This window comes from Talpa europaea (genome assembly GCF_964194135.1).
Source record: "Talpa europaea genome assembly, chromosome: 12".
Lineage (NCBI taxonomy): Eukaryota > Metazoa > Chordata > Mammalia > Eulipotyphla > Talpidae > Talpa > Talpa europaea.
The window spans coordinates 85,344,889-85,369,837 of NC_140079.1; the positions used below are offsets into that span (position 1 = coordinate 85,344,889).

The following is a 24,949-nucleotide window of genomic DNA, read 5'->3' on the forward strand; positions in this document are numbered from 1 at the left end:
TGCAATTGTACGGGGAATAGAAAAATAAAATTTATTAAAAAAAATCTTATAAAAAGAAATTGTCCAGTTCTAACCTTCTCATAAAACGTGAGGTGATAACTCAGCTCCCCCAGTCCTTGGAGAGATATGTGGAGTGGCCGTGGGCACGCGGACTCCTGGGCTTGAGCCCTAGTTCTGTCACTTACCAGCTGAACTCCAGGGGCAAGTTATTTAGCCTCTTGGCTTCTTTGTTGGTAAAAAGGGGACAACTAACTATACATCATAGCGGTTGTTGATGCTACTAGCGTTATTAACTGAGTATAAATGCCTGCAAAGTACTCAAAACAATGCCGGGCCACCCTAAGTAGGTGATGTATAGGTTGGGGCTATTTTCAGAAATTCCTCATGGATAGAAGGGGAAGTTCACACAGGGTATGTGGAAGGTCAGTGAGCCTCTCTCCCTTGTTCTGCTAAAACTCCACCCCGAGGCAGTCTGCTTTCAAAACCTCTGGAGTTTAGCCAGGTGCATGGACTCCTTGCCTTGTGTCCAGCCTGGCCTTCCTTCCCCTGCCCCCGCCTCAGAAGCCTGAGCAGCTGCCTTGGCTGTGGACTCTGAGAGATCTTCCCAACACTCTCTCTGCTTTCCTCCCTGTTCTGCCTGACCTTTTCTTTCCCCTGTGAGCAAATCCTGTCGGGCACAAGCTCCCCACTCAGAGTGCTCAGAAAAGCCTCCATCTCAGTCTGGGAGCTTCACTGCAGCACAGGCTTCGTGTTTGGCACTAAGGGTAGGCTTGGCTTCAAGTTGAAGGAAGCTTGTCTTGGAGAAAGAGGAGGGAGTGTGCAGCGGTGGCAAGGAGTGTGTGTCCCACCCATAGGCCAGTTCTTCAGAGAAGCCAGAATGACAGTATTGGGTGCCATGGTCTAACTGCCTGTCTGGTCACCTGCATGATCTCTCAGCCATGTGAGGAATCAGGGGGGCTGGCTCAGGTACCCATCCTCGCTAGAGCAGGCTGGACTGAGGGGAAGGATGAGGCTTAGAGAAAGGTCAGAGGCCCAAGGCCAGACTTTAAGTACCTGCTGATCACCATGTAGATGGCATATTTCACTGGGATCTCCAGCCAGAAGGTGATCTTGTTGCTTGTAGGCTTATTATTCTCACTGGAGAAAGAGGGGGTGAGAGGAGCCCAGTTGGGAAGGAATCCAGGAGAGGAGTCCCCGGCTGGGGCAAGAGACTGATGTGTGAGGACATATGATCCCTTCGCCTGGGCTCACCTGCTTGCACTGGCCCTCAGAAGCAACTTGTCTCCCAGGTTGGCCTTGTAGGAAACATCAAATGTGACTATAAAGGTGGCCTGAGAGAAGAATAAAGAAGGAATGGGAACAGGAAGGTCACAGAGGTGGGAGAAGAGAATGGGTCAGGACAAGGGAGAAGAGTGATGAAGATTTAGGAGGAAATTCTGACCTTCATGCCCCCTCGGAAGATGGGGTGGTTGATGTGACAGCTGGTTCTCCTCAGGTCTTCATTCTCTGTGAGTACTGTGCATGCCAGACGCAGTGGGCGCTCATGGGGTTCCTTCCAGAGGGGGAAAATGAATTTTTTAAAAGTTACCCACATGCACACAGAGCAGTAGGAGAAGGACAGACTTCAATAAAAGGTCCTGGAAAAATTGGCTCAAGTGAGACAAAGACAAAAACACTGGATCCCGGGTCTCCCTGGTGGCGCAAGGGGTTAAGCACAGCACTGTGAACCTATCCCCGGCCAGGGAGCTACCCATATGGTGCAGCAGACCTCTCCTGTCTCTCCCGCTGCTCCCCTCAGCAGTGTATTTCTGCCTGTTATGCTCCCCGCTCTGTCTCTGGTGACTCCTCTCACCCCCTGTGCCTCTGGCCTGTACCTCAGTACTTGTATTCATAAATAAATAAATCTTTTTAAAAAATTGGATCCCTACCTCACTCCATGTATTAAAATAAATTCCAACTGAATTAAAGATTTCAATGTGCAAAGGAAAAATTGTAAAGCTTTTAGAAGATAATATAGAGGAAAGTCTTCATCCCTTAGGGTAGGGTAGTATTTCTTAAACAAGACACATGCAGAAGCACTAGAAACACATGCAGAAGCACTAGAAACAAAGGAAAGGATTGGAAAAGATCAACTGCAATCACATTTAGAAATTCTTTAAATTAAAAGACACTTATGAGGGGTCAGAAAAGATAAGCAACAGGACTGGAAAAATTATTTGAGCACATAAAACTGGAAAAGGACTAGTAATCTAACTATGCAAAGAACCCTTACAACCCAGTGAGAAAAAGATGGGCAACTCAATCAAAGAACAGGAAAAAGTCTTGGAAGGCATTTCCTAAAAGAAGAAAGTCAAATGACCAGGAAAAATATATGCAAAGTTGTTCAATCTCATTAGAGAAATACAAATTAAAACTGCAAGGAAATATTTTTACCCACCAGATTGACAAAGATTTGAAAGTCTGACACTGCTAAATGTTAGCAATGTTTTATTTCTCTCCCTGAACGCTAACTGCATAGATATTTGCTTTAGTTTATTTATGAAACTATACGTATGCTTTATGCACCTCTCCTTCTCTCTTTCTCTTTCATTATGGAAGAATTAAAAGGAACCTGTTATAGGGGAGGGAGTCCAGCCAGCCAGTCCAGGGGAGCTGTTTACCTGGATTCGTATCACTCGCCGATAGGACAGCCCTGGCGGGTAGTTGAAGTTGATCACAGTTCCGTAGGAATCTTCCCCCTCGTTGCATACAGTCACTGTCACATTGAGCTCCAGGGAACTCCCCACCACCAGGGTCTGCAGACTGAAAGAGGAAGGACAAACTGGAGAGTGACTTCAGGTAGGTTGGAATTGAATCAAGGGCAGGGGCAGTTCTGTGGGAACTATGGGTTGTGGCTGACCACACGCCAATCAAAATCACTTATTTGGGAGGAGACCCAAAGGGGAACACCAGCACTCATCCTGAGGCTGGACAGCCCACGCGCCTGGCTTTCTGGATGTGACAGGAGAAAGTGCTCACCCTGAGGAGCTGAGGCTGACGCTCAGGTCCCCTTCGCAGGGGCGACCTTGCCCGCAGTTCTTCTCGAAGGGGAGCTGCAGCAAAACAGTATATCCTCTTTCCATCCACTGTCCCAATCTTCCCCCAGCCCCTCGTTAGCACAACTCATCATTGGGGGTGCTGATCAACGCAATTACTGAGCACTCACCCTGCCCCCATGCCACGTTAGACACTGGTAAGGGGGTTGGTGGTGGGAGAGGCAGTTAGAATATAGAAGAAAGATAAGACATGATCCTGGACTTCCAGGAACAAAAAGTTAAGGAGTCAAATCGAATTCACACTGGAGCAACTGTTCAAACATTAAGTGTCAATAATGAGAGTGGGCTGGGGCGTTAGGAAAGTCATGTTTCTTGCGTCCAGGGACCCCACAATTCCCAGAGAGCCACAGAAGCTGACGCAGATTGCTACGATTTCTGTCTCTTGATATCTGGCAAGGTATCACCACAACAAGACAGGAGGTTAGAGGAGGGACAGGTGCTGGGTACAATTTTCAAAAGAGAGAGAAATAGGGGGGCTTTTGGCGACTAGAGATCTTTGAGGTGGAGAGAAGAAAACATTTTCCAAATGAGAGATACAACATGATCAAAGCCTCAGGGGTAGGAATGTGGGAAGCAGAATGAGAACCAAAGAGTTTATGTTGGGGTAATCAGTAGGGATGTGTGTGTGTGTGGGGGGGGGCGGGGTGCAAGATAGGCAGGATCTTGGAAACTGGGTGGATCTTTTGGGATTTCGTGTGGTTCGTGGGCCGTCGAGAGCCAGTGTGGGTTCTTAAGCACATGGAGATACAATCAGTGCAAGTCAGCATCCCCTGGGCTTTCACTGGAAAACTCACAGAAGCAGTGAAGACGTCCTGTGAGCCCACAGCAAGCACGGGGCGAAGGTTCCGGGATGAGGGGATGGGCTTTCCCACCAGGGAGAAGTTGAGGCGCAGGATGATGGGGCTCACCATGTCCTCAACGCAGTCCTGAGGGAGAGCGGGATTTGAAGAATCCGTTATCTTCCCCTTTATTTTCACCACTGGGACTTTCTTCCCCTGCATCCAGTCCCCACGGAGCACCCCAGCCAGACTGTGGAGCTAGGTTCTCGGTTCCCAACTTTCCTCTCAGCAGGCCTGTCTCCCCGCCTTCCCGCCTCACTCAGCAGGGCACAGGGGTGCTAGAGTCTCCCCCTCCTCCCTTTTCTAGAACCCACAGTCCTCACCGTCAAGAGCAGCCTCACGCCCTCGCAGTGCTCCCTCAGCCCCAGAGTTTTCCTTCGTGTCAAAGTCCTTTCCTTGGTCTCCTCAAAAACGGCGCGCGAAGTCAGACGGCCGGGGTCCAAGGCCAGGTCATACGAGACAGCGCTTTGGACCTCACCTGAAGTAGAAGGGGGTGGAAGGTGGAACGTCAAAGAGAACTTAGAAAGAAAAAGAAAAATACCGGATGGTCTCACTCATAGCAGGAATTGAGAAAACCGAAATAAGGGACCAGGGGAAAAAAAAAAAAGACTAATTATAATAAAGTAAAAATTAAAATCAACAAGCAACATAAACCAGAGACACACTGGGGCGGGGTGGGGGTGGGGAGTAGGAGCAAAACAAGGGGGGTGGGAATTGTACGGGGACTAGAACCAAGAAGAAAATGCACACATTGTGCAAAAATGAAAAATGATGTGAAAAATATATAAAATTCAAAAATTAAAAAAAAACAACCAACAACTTAGAATGTTCCCTTTTCGTATGTTCCTGGAGGAAAGAGCGACTGAGCTTTCTGTGGCCATGAACTGTACCGGGCGCTGGAGACACGGGTGGGGGAGACAGAGCCGGATCTTGCCCCCAGGGAGTTCACAGTGCAGGAGGGGGGACAGCACACAGGGGGGCCCCTCAGACCTGGGGGCCACAGGTGTCGTCCTGGATGCTCAACCTGGAGGATGAGCCGGAGCCTGGTGAAGAGTGGTGAGAACACTCCGGACCATGGCAACCGGCCCGCAGGGAGGGGAGGCCGGCGCCTTCCGTGGAAGTGTATGGAGCAAGGGGCAGTGGCTTGAGGTGGTGCTGGAGGGCGGGGAGGGGCCAGACCAGCCAGGCATTGAAGGGAAGGAGTTTGGGGCCTTTAGAACAGCAAGAAGGAGACTATGGAGGGGTGTTAAACAAGATTTGCATTTTAGAGCCAGTCACTCTCGTTGCCCTGTGGCGAGCAGGGGTGGCGGGAGTAGCCGGGGAACAGCTCCCCAAGCGGGTGAGAGAGGCGGTGGCCACAAGGAAGGCAGGGGCTGGCGTGGAGATAGGGGCGCAGACTCGGGGTGGATCCTGGACCGAGAACCTCCAGGCCCAGGCGTGGGATGAGGGCAAGAGAGGGTGCCCACGGTTTGACTCCACAGCCGGGCGGACATGGGGGGCATTTTTGGATTCCCGGGCCCCTTGTGTCCTAGTGCCTCCGGGAAGGGGGGCCCTGGGAGGACGCTCACCCAGCTGGTCCGCGGAACTTTTGCTGACAGTGAGGCAGACGGTGGCTTCCCCAGCCCTCAGGGTGGCGGGCACCTTGCCCCAGCACTGGTACGCAGCCTTCGCCACCACTGTGGGCGAGAATCTCATGTCCACCTCCACCTCCAGCACCGGCCGGCTCCTGTGGGCACATGCAGGGGTGAGCGTCCGACTCGGGCAGCTTGGGGAGCAGGCTGTAGCGGTGGGGAGTTCTCACCTGAGCAGCAGCGCGTGCCCCCGGGCGCCAACGGCCAGGTCCACCAGCCCGTCCCGGGTGAGGTCCCGGCCCCCGCTCAGCGACTGCCCAAAGTACTGGAGCCTGGGGGAGAGCTGGGAGCCTGCGATCCGCTGCCGGAGAGGGAGGAAGATGCGCAAGTCAGGGGGGATTGGAAAGGTCTGAGAGGAGAGCTCTGGGGAGGAGGTCGCAGTCAGAGTGGATCTGGAGAAATCGAAGGAGAGACTGGGGGGCAGGGACGGAAAGCAGCAGAGTGAGGACCTCAGGGACCCCAGCAAGAAGGGTCCGGCTCATCGCGAGTGATGACAAAGGAGAAGCGCAGCAGTAGCAACAGAGTAGACTCATGTCTTCATCACTTGCGTCCTCACACATATTGGACGAGGGCTTAGTGCGCCCGCTGCCGTCCGCGGACTGGCTTGTCATTTAACGCCTCAGAGAGGGAAATGACATTGGTCGCCTGGCCGAGGCCGCACAGCTACCTTGACTGGGCGCTTGACCGGCCCTAAACCGTGACACCACCACCGCAGACTGAGGTCTGTTTGGAGCCAAACAGAGGAGATAATTTGTGCTCAGCTGGGTCTGGAGGGATCCAGGGCAATAGATCACAAAACGATGGAGGGTGGCTGCTGCTCAGGCGTGTGGGAGGCGGCGTCTGGGGAACCCAGGCAATGGGAGAGGATGGGGAAGTCGAGGAGCTTGCGGACGGGCCTCACCTGGCTGTGGGAGGCGCTGATGCCCTGTTCTGAGGTTCCATGAAACAGGTAGACAGCTCCCTGGTTCTCCTGCTCTCCCGGAGCCCCGATGGCCACATCCGTCAGCTGGTCCCCATTCACATCCCCCAGCACGGTCAGGGCTGCCCCAAAGCGCGCCCAGGGGTGGCCCTGCTCCCCACGGAGGACAGCCACACACTGCCAGCTGGTCCTCTGCGGAACAAACCAGTGCCAGGCCCAACCTGGACGACCCCTCACCCCACCAGACCCCACCCGCCCAGGCCCCATCAGCCACTCACCCCCGGGGGTATGGGGCACACGGACACCTGGCCTCCCCGCGTCTGCTCATAGTAATGGGGGGCCCCGACGAGGACCAGGTCTGTGCTTCCGTCTGCATCCACGTCCACAGAGCACAGGGAGGCCCCGAAGTAGGAGCCGATCTGGTGGGGGAGGAGCCTGAAGTCGTCCTGCCTGTCCCTGCCAGAGCCACCCCTCTGGGACAGGCCCCACCTCTCCCCTGCCCCCTGCACCCCACCCAGACCCCAGGACCCCTTTATCTCCTCCCTCTCTGCCCTTGGAGACGCTGCCCACCCTCAGGCTCCCTCCACGCCCAACCTGTGTCCCTGTGACGTTGGCCTCTGGCCTCCATCGCCCTGACGCTTGGGTGAAGAGGACGACCTTCCCGATGTGCTGATGGCGGGGGGCCCCCAGGAGCAGGCTCTGTACCCCCTTCCAAAGGACCAGCTCAGTGGAGTAACCTGAGGGGGGCCGGGCCTCATCACAAAGGCTCCCCCCGCCCACCCCTGGGCTTCGTGCCAGGCAGCTCGGCTCCCACCTGGGCCCCGGCCCGGCCTTTCCTCACCCAGGTAAGAGTCCCTCATGTCCACGTTCTCCTGAGACATGTTGATGAAGGTGGGACTCATGCCCTTGGAGTACAGGAAGGCACCTCCAGACCAGCTGAAGCTCCCCACGGCCCCCAGAACGGGTCCATCCTGGGAGGGAAGGATGCCAGGGCTGAGCGGGTGGGAGGGAGAAGCAGAAGCCAGTGCCAAAGAGATGCCGGCGGCGCCTCCACCCATTCTTTGGGATGCTCCTTCCCCTTCTCCAGCTCACGAGCAGCTTGTGTTCCTAACACCCAGTGTCTCTCTGTCCATCCCCACCTGCCTCTCACCCTCTGCCCTTTCTTTTCTTTTCTTTTTTTTAAAAAGATTTATTTTATTTATACAAGAACCAGGGTACAGGCCAGGTTCATGGGAGGTGAGGGGATTTACCAGTGACAGAATGGGGAGCAGAACAGGCAGACTGACTGAAACACACTTTTGAGGGGAGCAGTGGGCAAGACAGGGGAGGTCTGCTTGCCATGAGGGTTGCTCCGAGGCCGGCGGGGATTGAACCAGCACTGCAGAGGCTGCAGATAGCTTCACAGCACTCCGCTCAATGGCCTGCGCCACTAGGGAGGCCCTCACCCTCTGCCCTTTCTGCCTCCTAGCTTGCTCCCCTCTGCTCTGTCTTCCACGCCCAGAGCTAGGTTTCCTCAAACCCATGTGCAAAGGGAGATGGGTCCCTGTCACCCTGCCCCACAGGGTGCATCCAGGTTCCTTTGCCACCAGAGCTGTCAAGTTACGCTTTTTCTAAAATACATCTAGCGTGACTGATCAATTTATGAACAATCTTGTTTCACTTCTTCCATCCCCCCAAAAAGCCCCCATATTATTTTGAAACAAATCCCTATGAGTATTTTGAACACACTGGCTTTTAGACAAGTGGTGCTGTATTGTCACTTCTTTGGCCTACATGGTCCGGCCCTCTCACCTCTGCTGCCTGTTCCTTCCTTGCTGGTCCTAGTTCACTGCTCCAGCTGTCCTGGCCTTGCTGTCTCTCTAATGCAGTCACTTTGTTCCTCCCTCAGGACCTTTGCATATGCTTTTCCCTCTACCTGGAGCAATCTCGCCCCAGATTTTTCCAGGCCTGGTCCTTTTTCATCATTAAGCCTCAGTTGTTGCTCCTCAGGCCTCATCTGATGACCCTTCTTTCTCTAGCCCAAGAATCCAGCACTATCTAAGGTCTTTTGTTGTCATCTCCTCTCAGTAAATGTGTGTTCCATGGGAGCAAGAACCTTGACTCTCCTGTTCTCATTTGTTTTTCCCAGCACCTACAAACACTGCCAGATAGTCTTTCCCCCCCCCCCCTGCTAGATGGTGAGCTTAAGGACAAGGTCTGCCATCTTCTTTATTTTTGGCTCCCAACCCAGGGCTGGTCCCAGGTCAGTGGCTGAGACCTGTTAATCAAGCACCATGCCTCACCCACCTTTGTGAGTACTGAGCTGAAGCCGGCTTGTGACATCTCATGCCAGAAGGAGCTGCTTGTTCTTGACTGGGTTCCTGTGAGGACACAAATCACTGAGGCTCCTGGAGGCTGTGAGATCATGAGGACTTGGAATAGAGGGAGGTTAGTATGCTCTGGGGCTTGGTTTCTGGGGAGCAGCTTGGGCGAGCTGTGAGTAGGATGCTCAGGACTGTGGGGAACACGGCAACTTCAAGACCCCAGGTTAGGGCCTCCCCGGTGGCGCAGCAGTTGAGCGCTGGGTTGCGAAGCTGCTCGCAGCCTCTGCAGCGCCGGTTCGATCCCTGGCTGCTCCCCGGCCACCAGAGGAGGGTCCCGCATGGTGTGCAGACCTCTCCTGCCGCCCGCTGCTCCCCTCAGCAGTGTACTTCGGTCCTTCTGCCTGCTCTGCTCCCTGCTCTGGCTCTGGTGAATTCTCTCACCCTCCCACGCTTCTGACTGTGCCCAGTGCTTGTATAAATAAATAAAAATAAATCTTAAAAAAAAAATGCTTCCACAGCTTCCTGAAGAATTAAAAAAAAAAAAAAAGACCCAAGGTTACCCCCTATTCACCCTCAACTGCAAAGATCTTCTCCTGCAGCTGCTTCTGGATGCTGCTGAGGGCTGCAAAGTTGTCCACCTTGAACACGTGGTCCTGTGAGGGCGCTGAGCCAATGTCATTCAGCTCCTGCCTGGCACTGTGATCGTGGAAAGCATCTCCCACCTGTGGCAGAGAGGCAGCTGAGGAGGAGCACTTGCCAGTCTTTCTGCTGGGTGAGGCCAGGCTGAGTCTGGGGGAGCCGAGAGGAAGAGGACGCACCCCAATGGCATAACGGATGATGCCAGCCTTCTCCGCCTCGGGGATGACTTTGCTGTATTCCAGGGGGTCTTTGTATTTTTGCCCATCTGTGATGACAAGGAGGATCTTCTTGGCCCTTTTGCGGGCTCCATTTTTTCTGTGAAATAGTTCTCGCCTGTCAGGGAAGAATGGAGGATGACTTTACTGAGATGTGATTAGTTCTGGAAGGAAATCATTTGCAGCGCTGGAAGCTCATCCTGGAGATACTGGGGAGTCTTGGTACCCTCAAATTCTGTCAGGTATGTTAAAGAGCCAATTCAGTCCCTTTTGAAAGTCATACTGACAGTCATCAGTAAGATGCAATGTTAAAGATTCTCATATTGTTTGCTCCTAAAATTTCATTCGCTGTGGGACTTTATTCCCAGGAGACAGTATGGTTCAGAGTAGGAGCTGTGGCATCAGACGCACATTGGGCAGGTTACTCCACCTCTCTGAATCTCTGCTTCTCTCCATGCAAGATGAGAAGAATAAGCTGGTCTCTAAAGATGGCGCCCAATGAGCCATACCTGACTCCCCTTCCTGGCCTGCCACTCACTTGAATCAGAAACGTGCAACAGAAGTGACCCCATGCTGGTTACACCAAGACCTAAGGAGGTCTTGGTAACTTTTGCATTTGGGGAGTCCTGAGCCACCATGAAAGAAGTCCAGCTCCCCTGTCGGAGGAACCCCACGACGGCTGAGAGAGGCTCAGGCGTCCTGGGTGAGCCCAGCCTTCAAGCCATGCCTGCCAGGCCCACCCAGGGAATAAGCACGCACGCTCCAATCTCATACTCCCCCAGACCACAGCCACATGGGAGTCCCACACAAGAACAGCACAAGAGCCATCCTGCTGCGCCCCGGGAGAGTGAAAAAGAATGGGAGAGTTTGTATAAGCCACTGAACTTGGGAGTGGTCTGTTAGGTGAGAATAGGTAACGGAGACAGTATCAGGTTATCCTGAGGATTAAATGAGGCAAGGCTCTCACACCAGTAGTGACAACAGGTAAGCAAGCTTTCATAGCTGTTACAAACAGTTGAAAACATCAGTATATTCTTATGTAGCTCTACAAACTCAGAACACACAGGGCCCAGCCTATCAGAGGCCAGGCAAAGGGGACCCCTGGTCTGGAGGAGTCTTCCTATGTCAGGAAGGACACAGTTAGTGAGGGGCCCGAGTCCTCCAGGGAGGACTCTGCCTGCAGTCCCCAAGCCTCCCATTTGAGGCCCTCCCTGCAGAGCCCCTGCAGCCCAGGAGATGGGCATGAGAATGGGGGTGGGGGGGTGCGGCATGGCAGTGTACCCGGCAGGAGGAGACCTTACACCACTGTCTGGATGCCCGTGGCTGTGTACGTGAGGCCTCGATGCTGATTGATAAGATCCACCAGTGTCAGCGGGTTTGGGCTCCTCTGGAACTTGGTGAAGGAGAAGTGAGTCTCCATGATGTTTGAGTACTGCATCAGTGAGAACTGCAAGGGCGAGAGAAGGGCCCTGGGGCTCAGAAGTTGATTTTTTTTTAAAGATTTATTTATTTATGCATACAAGAACTGGGGTACAGGCCAGAGGTGCAGGTGGTGAGAGGATTCACCAGTGACAGAGTGGGAAACAGAACAGGCAGACTGACTGAAACAAACTGCTGAGGGGAGCAGCGGGCGAGTCAGGAGAGCTCTGCTGTGCCATGTGGGTTGCTCCCTGGCCGGGGATTGAACTCGTGCTGCAGTGGCTGCGGACAGCTTCATAGATTGCATCTTAACCCCTTGCACCATCAGGGAGGCCCAGACGTTTTTTTAAATAAATGTTTCATTTTGTACTAATTTGGCATTTACAAAACATTTTTTATTTTTTTTTATTTTATTTTTTATTTTTTTTTCCCTAGAGGCATGTTTTATTTATTTGTTTTGTTTGTTTGTTTTTTGTTTATACATGCACTGGGTACAGTCAGAAGCACGGGAGGGTGAGAGAATTCACCAGAGCCAGAGCGGGGAGCAGAGCAGGCAGAAGGACCGAAGCACACTGCTGAGGGGAGCAGCGGGCGGCAGGAGAGGTCTGCGCGCCATGTGGGACCCTCCTCCGGTGGCCGGGGAGCAGCCGGGGATCAAACCGGCGCTGCAGAGGCCGCGGGCAACTTCGCAACCCAGCGCTCAACCGCTGCGCCACCGGGGAGGCCCTACAAAACATTTTTTAATGTGTTTTTGAGGTCCAACTGAAAACCAGAGGAAAAAATTGAAAGAGAAAGCTGAAAAAGCCAAATAATGCTGCTTTCATAGTCTCCAAAGACAGCTGTGGCTAACTATAGTATTGTTAAATGTAAAATAACAAAAATCTATACCACATGAAATTAATTCATAGGCCATATTTCCTCATGCCACAAGAATTTGTATATACATATATCTAATTACTAGGAAATAAAATAATAAACTACATCATGAGGTACATGGAAAACATAATAAATCACCAATTATTGGGTTGAGTTACCTTTAGTTAAATTTCCCAGCAGGATTATTTTACAATTCTTTTGGTGTTTTTAAACAGCAGAAACATTGCATTTCCTTTGGCTTGGGAGGACATATTAAACTCCAGGTCAGGGATGGCATCAGGCCTGCACTGGGACCCCGGGTCCACTGAGCCACCCCTGAGATGCCAGGACTCCCCTGCCAGGTTGGTGTTCCCCGAAGGCAGACTCTCCCTTTCCCCCTCTCCCCAGGAGCCCCATCATCACCAGGGTGTTGGTGCCCTTGAACTGGACCATCACAGCTTTGACAAAGTCCTTCATCTCCTCAAAGTCACGATGGCTGATGCTGCCAGAACCATCGATCAGGAAGACAATGTCCATCTCTGAGCTTGTACACTCTGCAGAGCGGGAGGAATCAGAGATGTGCGTGTGAGGCCCAGCCATCTCCTCAGGCCCAGGACCCGCCCCACACCATTCTTGCATGGGGTCAGTCCTACCAGGCCTCTGACTGCTCCACAGGAGGCCCCAACCTATTGCCCCATCCCCTTCTTCCCTCAGCAGGGCCCTTAAGGATCCCCTCTCCTCACAAAGCCTGGAAAAGGGGAGAAGGAAGCAGAATACAGAGCCGGGATGGACTCCTCATTCGTGTACTCAACAAATATATTCTTAATTGAACACACACCCCGCCATAGAGCTCGGGAATGCCACCAGTGGGTCAGAGCGTTCACCCTGGAGCCTGTGCGCTGAGCTCAACTCCAGCTTCCCTGGGCTTCAGTTTCCCGATTCCATAAAATAGGAAATAAGAGCACCAGCCTCAGCGGGTGATCGCAAGGGTGAGGGAGTACACGTGTGAAGTGCTTCACCAGGGCCTGGGTCTCACGACAATCGGTTATTAGAACTGCCATCGCCATGGGCGAGGCTCTGTTCTGGGCCCAAGGACACGCTGCAGTGGATGCTGGGGCGTGCACCCGTCAGGATGGAGGTGCCCATTCCCAGCTGCAGGTCGTTGGTTGTCACTGGCTCTCAGCTATGTTCCTGCCCAGGAGTCACCCCAAAGGGGAGCTGTCCCACCATCCACTCCTGGGAGCGACCTGAATCTAGCCACACTCCGCATGGGCCTGCTGAGGTTTCTGTAGAGATCACATCACAGTTCACCTCCTTCAGCCCAGGCTTGCCTTCTTCACGCTTTCAGGGTACTTGTCCCCAGAACATTCCCTGACAAGCCTCAGGGTCTGTTTCTGGGGAAATCTGATCTAAGACCACAGTTTTTAAAAGAGAAATGCTATCCCTGGTCTGTTGTCCACACCACAATGGAAAGACACCATGTACCCATTAACACTAGCTGCTTCAGGTTGATCCCAGACTCAGGGGGAGGGGGCTGTGGCCTGTGTACTGCACTCTGTCAGGGCTGCCGCCAGCACCCACATCCTGTGCTGCTTTCTGGGTGGTGGGAGATGAGGTCAGCACAGTGCTGAGGTGTGAGGTTCAGCAGCCACAGCCTGCCTGGGCCACTGAGCAGAATGACCTCTTCCCGCACTCGCTCCTCCCCCATCCCATCTATTCAACCGGCTGGTGCTTCACCAGAGCTGAGAAGAGCGGGAGACCACTTTCTTTCCTGTTTCCGCCAGGAAATCCGGCCATCACAGGCTGATCGAGGAGCCACTACCTGTCCCCAGGTCCCCTCACCCCGCCCCCCCCACCCCCGCCGTCTCCTGCAGCTGCATTTGTGTCCGGTTTTTCAACTGCACCACGAAATCACCCCTCACATCCCCTTTCAGGCAGGCTGTGGCCAGCTCTGTATAATGTCACTTCTGTTTTTTCTCCTTCCGTTCTATCCCCTGGACTCCCAACAGCAACACTTGCTGCAGCTGAAAGCTCCTGAGCAAGGACCAAGCGAGTGAGGAGAGCCTGGCCCAAGCTCGGGGCTCTGCCACTTCTTGGCAATGGGAACACCCTGCTCTGAGCCTCAGTTTTCTTGTCTGTAAAATGGGGAGCATCCTGCATACCGTCCAGGACCTTGTGAAGAGGCAGTAGGTGGAGCACAGCGGTCCCCTGGCCCTGCCCCACATGGTCCTTGCACTGCTGCCCAGACCTGCCTCGCCTGCATCAGCTGACACGCCTGCGTCCCGTGCTCCTCAGGCACCCACCTCGTGAGCCCAGAGGCATCTAGAAGACATGTACCTCCGGGTGTTTAAATGCTACCCCCCACCCCACGTGGCTGCACAGGCATCCAGCAGGGCAGTACCCCCACGAGCCCTGACATCTCTCCTCTGTTCTCTCTGTCTCCTCTCTAGACTCTGCTCTGGAGGTTTCATATGGGGTGGGGAGGCTTCTGCTACTGCCTCACCTTTGGCTACAAGCCCACCTCGCCTGTGGCCCTGGCTCCCTGCCCCAAAGCGCTGTTCTCAGTCAGCTCCTTGCCTGGCCCCACCTTACTTGGGGCCTATCACCCTCTCTGACCCCGCGGGTGAGGGAGTGCCTCTCCCCTCCTCCTGGTCCCCACACACGTCTCAGCTGGCAAGTCCGTCCTGACAGCCCTCACTTATGTGCCAGTGGGGGTCGAAGCATTTTGTAGATTAAACCTTTAACCCTCGGAATCATCCCAACGGTTAAGCCCCATTTTACCAGTGAGGAAACTTAGGCCCAAGGAATGACATCACTGGCCAAGGACACAGAAGATGAACCTGGACCCCATTTTCAGCCTGACTCTCAGAAAGATGCTGAGGCCCGAGGGGGACCCAGGATGCAGCCCCAGCTCCAGTGCAGGCGAGGGAGCCCTCCAGAGCTTCTCCCTTGTGGCTCCTGGCGCTCTCACCGCACCACATGATTTCAGCATCCAAAGCCCTTCCTCTAAAAGCCAAAAGTGTCCCTGCACCTGAGGGCAACGCTAAGACCCTCAGGCCCCCAACAGTCAGCACACTGGGGCTCCTGTCTGCCCCCTCAGAACCTTCACCCTTGGATCAACTTCGGCTCCACACTGAGCTGCCCTGCCTGCTGGGCCAAGCATACCCCAATCCCTCTAGAGCTTGCTGAGGCTCCAGGAAGGGGCAGTGGGCCCAGGAGGCTGAAACCCAGCCTCCTCCTCGGTGCCTCGCCCAGAACTACTGTCTCCAGGGACCTACCGGGCAGGGCAGCGGGGACTCTCTGGACCATTTGCAGGCGGGAGTCCAACAGCAGGCACAAGCCTTCCGCGTGCATGTTCTTCCCACAGGATCGATGCAGGGTGGGGCCGCAGGCCTGGCAGCAGAGGCCTGCGTGGGCAAGGGGCCCCCAGAACACCCCCCCCGTTGCCCCCTCAACCCTCGCTTCCCGCTCTGGCCCCCTCCCCTTCCTGAGGCCCAGGGAAACTCACCAGCAGCAGGGAATCCTCGGTAGAGGCCGCCAGGGACAGGCCTAGGGACATGTTCACGGCCTCTGGGGGTGCTGAGGGGACAGCACACATGGTCACACTCTCATTTAGGGGGTGCATCTGGGCTGGAGGGTGAGGAGTGGATGCTCGGGTGTGGGGGGGTTGAGGGCCCTAGGAGCTGGGTCTCGTCACTCACAGTGGAGCAAGATGGGCTGACAATGGCCCATGGCCACCTCACAGTCATACAGGCGTCCTGTTTGGTTGACTGTCACCACCTCCAGGGGGGCTCCCACGACGAGCCTGGAGGCACAGCCATGGCATACAGTCACGCGGGGTGAGGGGCAGAGGGTGCTATGGGTGAGGAAGCACGGCCGTGCCTGACACTGAGAGGGAAGCTCTCAGCAGCTGCCATTGGAGGCTATTCAAAACTCAGTGAGGGACCATGTGGGCTGTGTGTGTGTGTGTGTGTATGTGTGTGTATATACTTAAATAGACGTGTATTTACATATCCAAATGATTTGGACTCTTTAAAAGCATTCACTAAAAACATTAAACTATTAAAAAAAACCAGCATTGCCCAGCCATGGGTAAGTGCATTTTATTTCTGGGGTGTCATTGTCTGAACTGCCCAAGAAATGGTTCAAGTTAAAAGGAAAAATTCCCTGAAACCACAGCTTCCAAAACAAATAGATGATTCTATAATTAATTGGAGGATGTAAATATAATAGAAACTACCTAAATTGCACCATTAAAGCCACTTTATCAGAACCCACATGTATTCTACAGGCATGTAAGTGCAGTTTATTTGTCAAACTCCTTGAGAAGAGAGACTTTTAATTTTGGAAAACAGCTACCAACAACCTCCACTCAGATGAGAAAATGGGACAAATACTAATTAATTAGCCAAGTAGACTCAGTTAGAGGGCTCCTAAAAGTTTCTTCTAGAGAGTCATTCCTTTTTGGGAAGCTGAAACCTCTGTGTGTCTGACTCGCTAAAGAAAACTTAAGCAGATGGCTGGAGCCGGAGGGTTAGGGACCTGCTGGCATAAGCCAGTGAGCAAAGTTTCAGGTTCGAGCTTCCCTCCAAGGTTGTGGCCCTTTCGGGGATGGTGAATAGTTAGTAATGGGGCCAGGGTCTTGGAGGAGTCCTGTATAGCTTCTCACCCGTGCTGCCCTTCCTCAGGGGACCTCCCTCGTGTGCCCCGTGCAGCCACCTGTCCGCAGGCCAAGGGGAAGGGGAAGGATGGGTCCTACCTTGAGCTGTCAAACTGGACCACGCTCTGCCCAAAGCCAGCTCCGTCCTTCTGAAAGACCACAGGATTCTCCACATCCAAGTTGAATCCATGACAAGAAGTCAGGACTGAGGAATACAGCAAGATGGGGTGAGTGGAATGATGAGAGAAGTCCCTTCTCCTGGGGGACTCCTGACTTCTTGGGGTCTTGATGCCCACTTCCCTCCTGCCTTGGTTCCGCGTCCGCCTGGGACAAGGATATTCTCGTCTCATTTCTTAATTTACCATTTTTGTGGCTCCCTTCTCTCTGACTCTCTCAAAAATAATCAAACCTGGACCTCCCTTGTGGTGCAAGGGGTTAAGTCTCAGCACTATGAAGCTGTCCATAGCCACTGCAGCACAAGTTCAATCCATGGCCAGAGAGTTGACCCACACGGCACAGCAGACCTCTCCTGACTCGCCTGCTGCTCCCCTCAGTAGTGTATTTCAGTCAGTCTGCCTGTTTTACCTCCCAATTTGTCTCTGGTAAATCTTCTCACCTCCCTGTACCTCTGGTCTACACCTCAGCTCTTGTATGCATAAATAAATAAATCTTAAAAAAAATAATACTTAAACCACAAAGTTGTAAAGAGCAATTGCCTAGAGACAGGGCCCCTCGAGGACAGCCACAGTCTGAAATGAGACAGGTCCCCAGCTTGCATGTTAGGTCAGGAATGGCCCTTAAAGATGCAGCGACCATGCAATTTACTGTCTCCACTGTGACCTCGGACTATGAAAGTTTCCCATCCACAGTTACACCGGGCATTATGTGTGCCCAGGTTGCCCACCTAAAGACTGCCCTGTGCCATCTTCCCGTTATAGAGAGGACTGAAGGTCCAGATCGGGGAGCAGATGCAGAGTCCTGCAAGTCATTATTTATAGTGATGAGCTTCCCGTGTCCCCTCCCCAGCGCCTGGCTCCGAGCAGGCAGGCTCCGGTCCCTCTGCCGGTGCTGATGCCTGCTTAGCCCTTAGCAGGACCCCACCCTATGTCCACTGACCTAGAATGGCAAGACCCCGGCTCAGCCAGGGTCCTGACCCACCCTCCCCATCCCGACCCATCATATTCCTCTCTCCAGTGACTAAACTCAGAAGCCACCTGCATTTCCAGCGCCTTTTCCTCCTCCCCCACTCCAAGCAGCCACCTTTCTCCCCATTCGGCCTAGAATCCCCAGTTATCTCTAAACCGAGGAAATAACTGAACCCAAGAGTAGGGAAGTTCTAAGAAGGTCAAGCGTCAAGCCAGGCCATGACAAATGGGTGGGGGTCCAGAAACCTGATGTCCAGGGTTCTGGGAAGAAGCAGATGTTTATGGTGCTGGGCCCCTATCTGTGGCCACATGCAAGGAAGCCTCCTGCCCCACAGCTCCCCTGGGAGAGTGACTCCCTGCTGGGCCTGAAAGCAGCTCCTGAGATCCGACAGGTAGCAGATTCCCAGGATTGGAGACTTGCGTGCCTTAGGGGCCAGGTAGGCAGGCTCTGTGAGTGAGGTGAATGGTGCAAGCCTGTGGCCCTTCTAAGGAGGCAGCCATTCCTCCTTCCCGGAGCTGCTGGACCTTCCTTTTTTTGCAAGAGAAGATGGCAATCTAGATTTTCATGTGAAAGCTTATTTTTTACTGCTCCCCAATAGATTTTTAAATGACACACTGATGTGGTCCTAACACAATTTTTCAGCTTCTAGACTATTCTCTTGGAAGCAGTAGGCCGCCTACCGGAAATGAAGACCCACAAGCTGTCTCCCTTCACTTTGCTCAGGTCATGGTCCCAGGCTCCTTCTTCCAGACCAGGCCCTGGATATCAGGTCCCTCCACTGCCTTAAGAGTTCGTCACTACCCCAGCCTGCCCAGGCCTACTCCCCAAAGCTCTCCCAGCCCTGAGGTCCCCACTCACCACCCAGGAGGATCACAACCCCAAAGGCCATCTCTGAGCAGTGCACTGAAGGTGAAGCGGAGGCTGGACAGCAGAGCACTGAAGGGTGCTTGCACTGGGCGAAAGTAGAAATAGTGACTCAAAGCCTAGATGTGCAAGAAAAAGGGGAAGGCGTTCTTCGTTAAACACAGAACAGGCTAAAGAGGCCAAAGACGTCTTGGGAGAAAATCCCTCCCGTTCTCCCCCATCCCCCTACCTCCAGAAGTCTGGCTTTTTCTCCAGGATCTGCTGTCCCAGAAGACCACCCTTTCCCAGTCCTTGAGATATGGTTGGCATATGGATATGGATGCCCCTGGCATCTCCCAGGGGCCTCAGCAAGCACACGACATCTGAGAGGAAGCGGTCTGAGAGCTAGCTGTAGACCCCACTGCAGGCGTGAACCTGGACACCTGACCACCACCTCAGACCCTGGGGGCCGGGCTAGAGGTGTCAGGGGCGGGTGTTGTTTCAAAAAGCAGACTCCATGTAGGGTAACTAAACTGGTAAATTCATACCATGGACTAGCTAGTCAGCAATAAAATAGACTACAGATGGAGGTAACAACGTGGATGAACGCCCACTTGTGCGTAAGTGGAAGAAGCCAGACCCCAGAACGCAGAATACATGCTTCCTCTCATATGCGCTAATCTCTGAAGCTAGAAATCAAAAGTGTGATTGCCTTTGATGGGTAGAGGAACTTTGAACATTTGCTGTATTTAACATTTGATACTTAATATTTTAACATTTGTTAAATTAGGGAGGGATAGATAAAGCATGGTGGTTATTTATTCTTTGTAATTTCTCCTGTGTTTTATATATCCCACAATTAAGTGTATACAAACGTTTCTCAAAAACATAAAAAATTAGCCTCCAAATTTAAGGATCTCTTAATTTCCTACATCTTTACCAGCTACATCTAACTTTTCCTACATCTAACTCAGCTTTCTCACATAAGAATGAGGTCACATTTCATGTATAACCTTGAATTTTGGCTTTCTCTTCACACGCAAGGCTTGAGGTTGACCTTCGCTGACCTCAGCGACTGTAAAGACTTCAATTGTCTTATCATTTGCCTCAACAAGTTTTTTTCCCCCATTCATTTTCTTTTCTTTCTTTTTAAAAAAATATTTATTTATTTATTTATTTATTTATTTATTTATGCATACAAGAACTGGGGTGTAGGCCAGAGGTGAGGACAGGGTGCGGGGTGTGGTGAAAGGATTCATCAGAAAGAGTGGGGAGCAGAACAGGCAGATCTACTGAAATACTCTGCTGAGGGGAACAGTGGGGAGACAGGAGAGGTCTGCTAAGCCATGTGGGTTGCTCTCTGGCTGGTGGGGGATCGAACCCGTGCTGCAGTGGCTGGTGAGAGCTTCACAGCACTGTCTTTAACCCCTGCACCACCAAGGAGGCCCTCCCCATTCATTTTCAAAGAACAATCAAGGCAAATTGCAGGCAGATAGTCAAATAGTTGCAAAAACCACGCACTGCCATAGAAGCTTCTTTCTTGTTGAAGAATCAAGGCTGGGAATCCTCTAGCAGCCCCAATAGTGTCGCTTGTTCCTTGACTCTGGGCATCCGCAGGGCACTCTTGGGGAGCCATGTTTTGAGGACCAATGCAATGAAGGACATTTTTTAAGCTTGTGATATTGTGATTTATAAGAAATAGGTATTTCGTCTTTGTCCCCATTTCTGGCACAGAGTTCCTAAAACTCTTAGGATTTCCTAAATGAGAAGGGCAGTGAAGGTGTCTTTTGTAACTTGACTGAGATGACTTTTGAAGTGCACCTGAGTATGGAGGCTGGTCTCCAACAGAGTCAACCGCACAACAGAGACTTGGACCTCAAACACCAAGCCGGGCATGCGGCTCTCTTTTATGGCTTAGAGCTTGGGCAGGTGGTGTGATCCTTTGGAAACAACGGTCGCCATCCTGGTCTCATGGTGGTTCAGCTCAGGCAGTACATTTTGAATTCTGAATCTCTCCTCTTCTCCCAACCCTTTGGACCTTGCAAACCCTCTTGCTTGTGCTTTCTGCTGGGGGGTCCCCTTGGATTCATTCTCCTGGCAGCTTCACTTTTGGGCTCTGTCTGCTCTGCTTTGGATCCTGCCTGTTTGGCTAAGCACTTGCCCATGAGGGGATGGTGGATTTCAGAGGGGGAGTCCATGTGTTGATTTTGAGGTCCTTCTCTCCCCTACTCCTCTTCACCCTCTCTTCCTTTTGTACCCCTTACTGATTAAAAATCTTTGAGCACACAAGAGTTTGATTACCCTGCTTTTATCTGCATGGGTGGGCATTAACCCTTAGAATGGGAAACTTTCCTCTTAGCAGTTTGGGGTCTCTGGGCACCCCTTGGCTTCATATGACATACAAGGGGCGATGGTAGTTACCTCATCCTTATTCTGAGAGTAAAGACAAGATTCTTAGATAGGAAGGACATGTTTGCTGGTAAAACTACAACATTCTTCTTGGCATCTGTAACATCATTATGGAGGGATGATAGAATTACTCAGGGACAGAAGTTTCTCCTCTAGATAGCTCTATGTATGTCTAGGTATCTTCTAGGTATGTCTAGGTATCTCATCTCTGAGGTAGCTCTAGGACTCAGGCAAGGACAGAAGTTTCTCCTAGAAACTTCCAGAGCCCCCAGTGCTCAACCAAAACAATCTGCCTTCTTTAAGTAATGGTAATAGATCCCCCTATCCTGACTCAGAGGCCCTGGATTGACCTCTAGTACTCACACAGGTGAGAAGAGACCTAATCTGGACACACTGAGAAACACACATCTGACCCTTTGAGGAGCACAGTGTCAGCAGATTCCTGAAGACCTTTACTAAAATGGATTGTGGGAGTAATGAACTTGGGGGCTGTGTCTTTAGATTAGAATTTCTGCATTGTGGAAGAATTTGTTTAGCTTGATGCAGGACCCTCGGTTCACTAAGGAACAACCACAGATGACTCTATATTGATCCAGACACACAGAAAGTTGTTCTTGAGGGAATAGTCAACATCATGGACAAGATAAAAGCCAGTGCGAGCTCTGATTACCCTGGGAAGGGGGACTGTCTATCATTCCCTATGAATGCCAAGTGGAACACCCCAAAATATAGCAGCTGATATGCTGTGTATGCAATCACGCGAACTGGCTTTATGACAACTGGGATATTCACTGGATAAATATGCCAGCTACCCAGATGTGGTTAATGCTGGCTAAAGGGGCCCCTTCCCCAAGGGCACCCTATAAAATCTGATTGGTGCAAAGGGAACAGTTCCAGAAGCCTTACCAAGTTTGCTGTCTCACGCCCCCGCTCCCCCTTACAGATATTGCTAGGTTAATTTGCAAGAAAATAGGGAGAATCAAGGGACTTCCCCACAAAGTGGAGCCAGTTATTCAAAACTAATGTGAATAAAGCAAAAATGGAGAGGAGTAGAACAGAGAGAAGAAAGAAAGGGGCTAGTCCTGGGGCATGTTCCTGTGGGGTGGAAATTGTTAGACGTTTTTGGAGAAATGTTAAATGCCAGAAAGCAGAAATTACCACGAGGGAACCGACCAGCATGCACTTGGGACATTGTTGAGGTAGGTTAAATATTGACAATGGACCCGAGTCCCTTGGGGCTGGATGTTTAGTCAAGGACCCAAAGTCTTGAGCACTTTGGGGAGTGGATCAGCACTTTTGAATGTGTGGCAGGTGAGGGCAAGATTTTCACCTCTCAGACTCCGAACTCTTACTCCCTGCAGAAATCTAACGGACACTAAGAGTGGGGAAAATGGTGCGGGGCCTAGACCCAGAAGCCCACACACTGTGGTGCACATCCATTGGTGAAACTGCTACTATTAGCTTTACAGAAAATAAAAGCTGTAATGGCTGCTAGGACTACGAGCATTGGAATGTTTCAAGACTTCATGTCAGTGACCTCAAACAAATGAGCAGTTATTTCACCAGCAAAATGGGCTTATTCAGAATCAACAAGGAGTGCTTTGGGATATGCTCACACTTCCCTGGGGCAAAAGGGAGATGTTATTTTGAAGATTTTCTTGGAGGTTGTCATTTTTTAAAATTTATTTATGCATACAAGAGCTAGGGTGTAGGCCAGAGGTGTGCGTAGGAGGGGGAGGGTGGTGAGAGGATTCACCAGAGACAGAGCGGGGAGCAAAATAGGGAGAGTGACTGAAATACACTGCTGAGGGGAGCAGTGGGCGAGACAGGAGAGGTCTGCTGTGCCATGTGGGTAGCTCTCTTGCTGGGGATCCAACTTGTGCTGCAGTGGCTGTGGACAGCTTCATAGTGCTGAGACTTAAACCCTTTCTCCACCAGGGAGGCCCATTGGGGTTGTCATAAACAAAGTGTACCCTGGAGGAAACTGGGAGTTGGAAAAGAACAGCGGCCTATCATTTGTTGGATTCTGGCATCTCTCCCTGGCTAAGTGGCTGTTGGATAAGGAGGGGCTTCCTCCTTCCTCCCTCTGGGGCAACAAAGCAGCACCCTCCCCACTGGAGAGGCTGGGACTCTCGGTGGGAGCCTGCAGCGTGCAGGGAGGACGTGAGTGTGAGCTCCCTCGTAGCCTCCCGACCTCACTTAATTGGAGTTTCTGCATATTAATCCTCACACGGGAAGTTGCCTCTCCTTTACCTGAGTGCTTTATGGGAATGGATATTGTGTTGGTCTGGAGAACACTTCTCCTACCCTGTATTGTAAAACCAAAGCTGCTAAGTCCTAACAGATGCTGCAGTAAGGAATGTAGACACTGATGATTTGAGGTGAAAGTTTGTTTTTGGCGTTGAAATGGGTATTTTGAACTGACTTATGTGAAGTAGTAGCATCTTTTGCCTGATTGTTTTATGGAGATGGACTTTGCTTCTCCTTAGGGGACATTTCCCCTACCTGGTATTACAATCTTGAAAGGTGTTAGGCATGTAAGTCTACCGGTGAAGAAAGGTTCCTTGAACACACTGGATGGGAGCCAACCAGCTCACCCCAGCCCACACAGTGTGGACAGTGGCTGGAGTGCTGACAGGGATAAATTCTCTGTGTGATAGCCGCGTGAGGTGTAGCCTGGGCCTTACAGCAAAAGCCTATGAACGGGGGCCTCCCTGGTGGCGCAGGCAGTTGAGCGCAGCACTGTGAAGCTGTCCGCAGCCTCTGAAGCGCCGGTTCTATTCCCACCGGCCTCGGAGCAACCCACATGGCGAGCAGACCTCTCCTGTCTCGCCCGCTGATCCCCTCAGCAGTGTATTTTATCAGTCTGTCTGCTCTGTTCCCCACTCTGACTGTGGTGAATCCTCTCACCCTCCCACACATCTGGCCTGTACCCCAGTTCTTGTATAAATAAAATGAAATCTTTAAAAAAAAAAAGCCTATGAACACTAGGGAATTGAAAGGCTTTAGTAATGCAGCTGTTGGCACCCGGAGAGTTTCAAAATGAAAAGGAAATGGCGCATGCAGCTCTTGTTATTGGGAGAATGCAAGGAGGAAACACGTAAGAGCAGGGCGCCTCTTGCCCTGGGACTGACTCTGCAGCAGTGTGAGGAGCTGCTGGAGTCCCCTGCCGCTGGGTCAGTGCCCATTAACAGCCCTGGGCAAGAGCTGTTTGGTCTGTGGACCGAAGTTCCAGGCATGTGGACAATATTTTCGTTGGAAAGCTACCTCTCTGATTTAAGAAGGTAAAAACAGCCGCCTGGCGTGCTGAATGGTGCACTGTTTTCCCAGCAGTGATGAAATCATTGAAGGTGGAAAAAGCCCAGGTGTTAGGGATTTTACTGACTCAAGGGCAGTGGCCAGTGACCTGGCCATTCGGTCAGGCAGAAGGACGACGGAAACCTGGCCTATTACAGGGATGGCCACAGGGCACAGCCCTATGGAAATGAGAAGACAGCATTAACAGGAGGCATGTTGGTGCCCATCAGACCCCCTTTCAGGTTCAGAAAGTGTCTGGAGTCAACAAGCAGGTGTCCCCGTGAGCCCGACTGGTCACCAGGGTCCATAAAATGAGCGGGCACGGGAGCACTGTGGCAATGCAGACAACGCAGGCTGATCTCGATGAGTCCTCTTGCACGCTCCCAGCCACAAAATGGCACTGAGAGCTGTTCTGCCAACAAGAGATACAGGGCGCTCAGGGGGCCAGTGTCAGACTCCCTAGTGGGAGGAACCTGATTACAGCGGGTGACCCTGGGGGAGGCCAGCAGGCACTGACAGGAAGAGACGCCAATGCTGGCCTGGCTCTGCTTCCTGGATCTGCTTCCCCGGGGCAAGTGCAAACGCGCAGAGCACCATCAAAGACCCGGCTCAGGAGTGCCACACCGATCAGCGGGCGGCCTGTCACTTCTTCAGACCCAGGACTCACTTCACAGCCCAT

General features: G+C 52.2%; 1 protein-coding gene across 1 annotated transcript in view; it reads right to left on the reverse strand.

The window, feature by feature from the left end:
• The window catches only part of ITGAD (integrin subunit alpha D), a gene marked incomplete at both ends in the record, with an annotated part of 29,383 nt that extends 4,434 nt beyond the window's left edge, over window positions 1-24,949 (reverse strand). Inside the window, 24 exons of the mRNA XM_084250185.1 lie at window positions 1,054-1,137; window positions 1,252-1,331; window positions 1,442-1,552; window positions 2,661-2,802; window positions 3,019-3,092; window positions 3,890-4,021; window positions 4,258-4,412; window positions 5,503-5,660; window positions 5,736-5,866; window positions 6,467-6,676; window positions 6,763-6,903; window positions 7,079-7,221; window positions 7,326-7,455; window positions 8,771-8,844; window positions 9,359-9,509; window positions 9,606-9,759; window positions 10,943-11,088; window positions 12,339-12,469; window positions 15,194-15,308; window positions 15,424-15,494; window positions 15,617-15,720; window positions 16,675-16,780; window positions 18,580-18,624; window positions 24,865-24,949. Of these exons, the coding sequence (XP_084106311.1) occupies window positions 1,054-1,137; window positions 1,252-1,331; window positions 1,442-1,552; window positions 2,661-2,802; window positions 3,019-3,092; window positions 3,890-4,021; window positions 4,258-4,412; window positions 5,503-5,660; window positions 5,736-5,866; window positions 6,467-6,676; window positions 6,763-6,903; window positions 7,079-7,221; window positions 7,326-7,455; window positions 8,771-8,844; window positions 9,359-9,509; window positions 9,606-9,759; window positions 10,943-11,088; window positions 12,339-12,469; window positions 15,194-15,308; window positions 15,424-15,494; window positions 15,617-15,720; window positions 16,675-16,780; window positions 18,580-18,624; window positions 24,865-24,949 (2,873 nt within the window). The remainder of the gene's footprint in view (window positions 1-1,053; window positions 1,138-1,251; window positions 1,332-1,441; window positions 1,553-2,660; window positions 2,803-3,018; window positions 3,093-3,889; window positions 4,022-4,257; window positions 4,413-5,502; window positions 5,661-5,735; window positions 5,867-6,466; window positions 6,677-6,762; window positions 6,904-7,078; window positions 7,222-7,325; window positions 7,456-8,770; window positions 8,845-9,358; window positions 9,510-9,605; window positions 9,760-10,942; window positions 11,089-12,338; window positions 12,470-15,193; window positions 15,309-15,423; window positions 15,495-15,616; window positions 15,721-16,674; window positions 16,781-18,579; window positions 18,625-24,864) is intronic.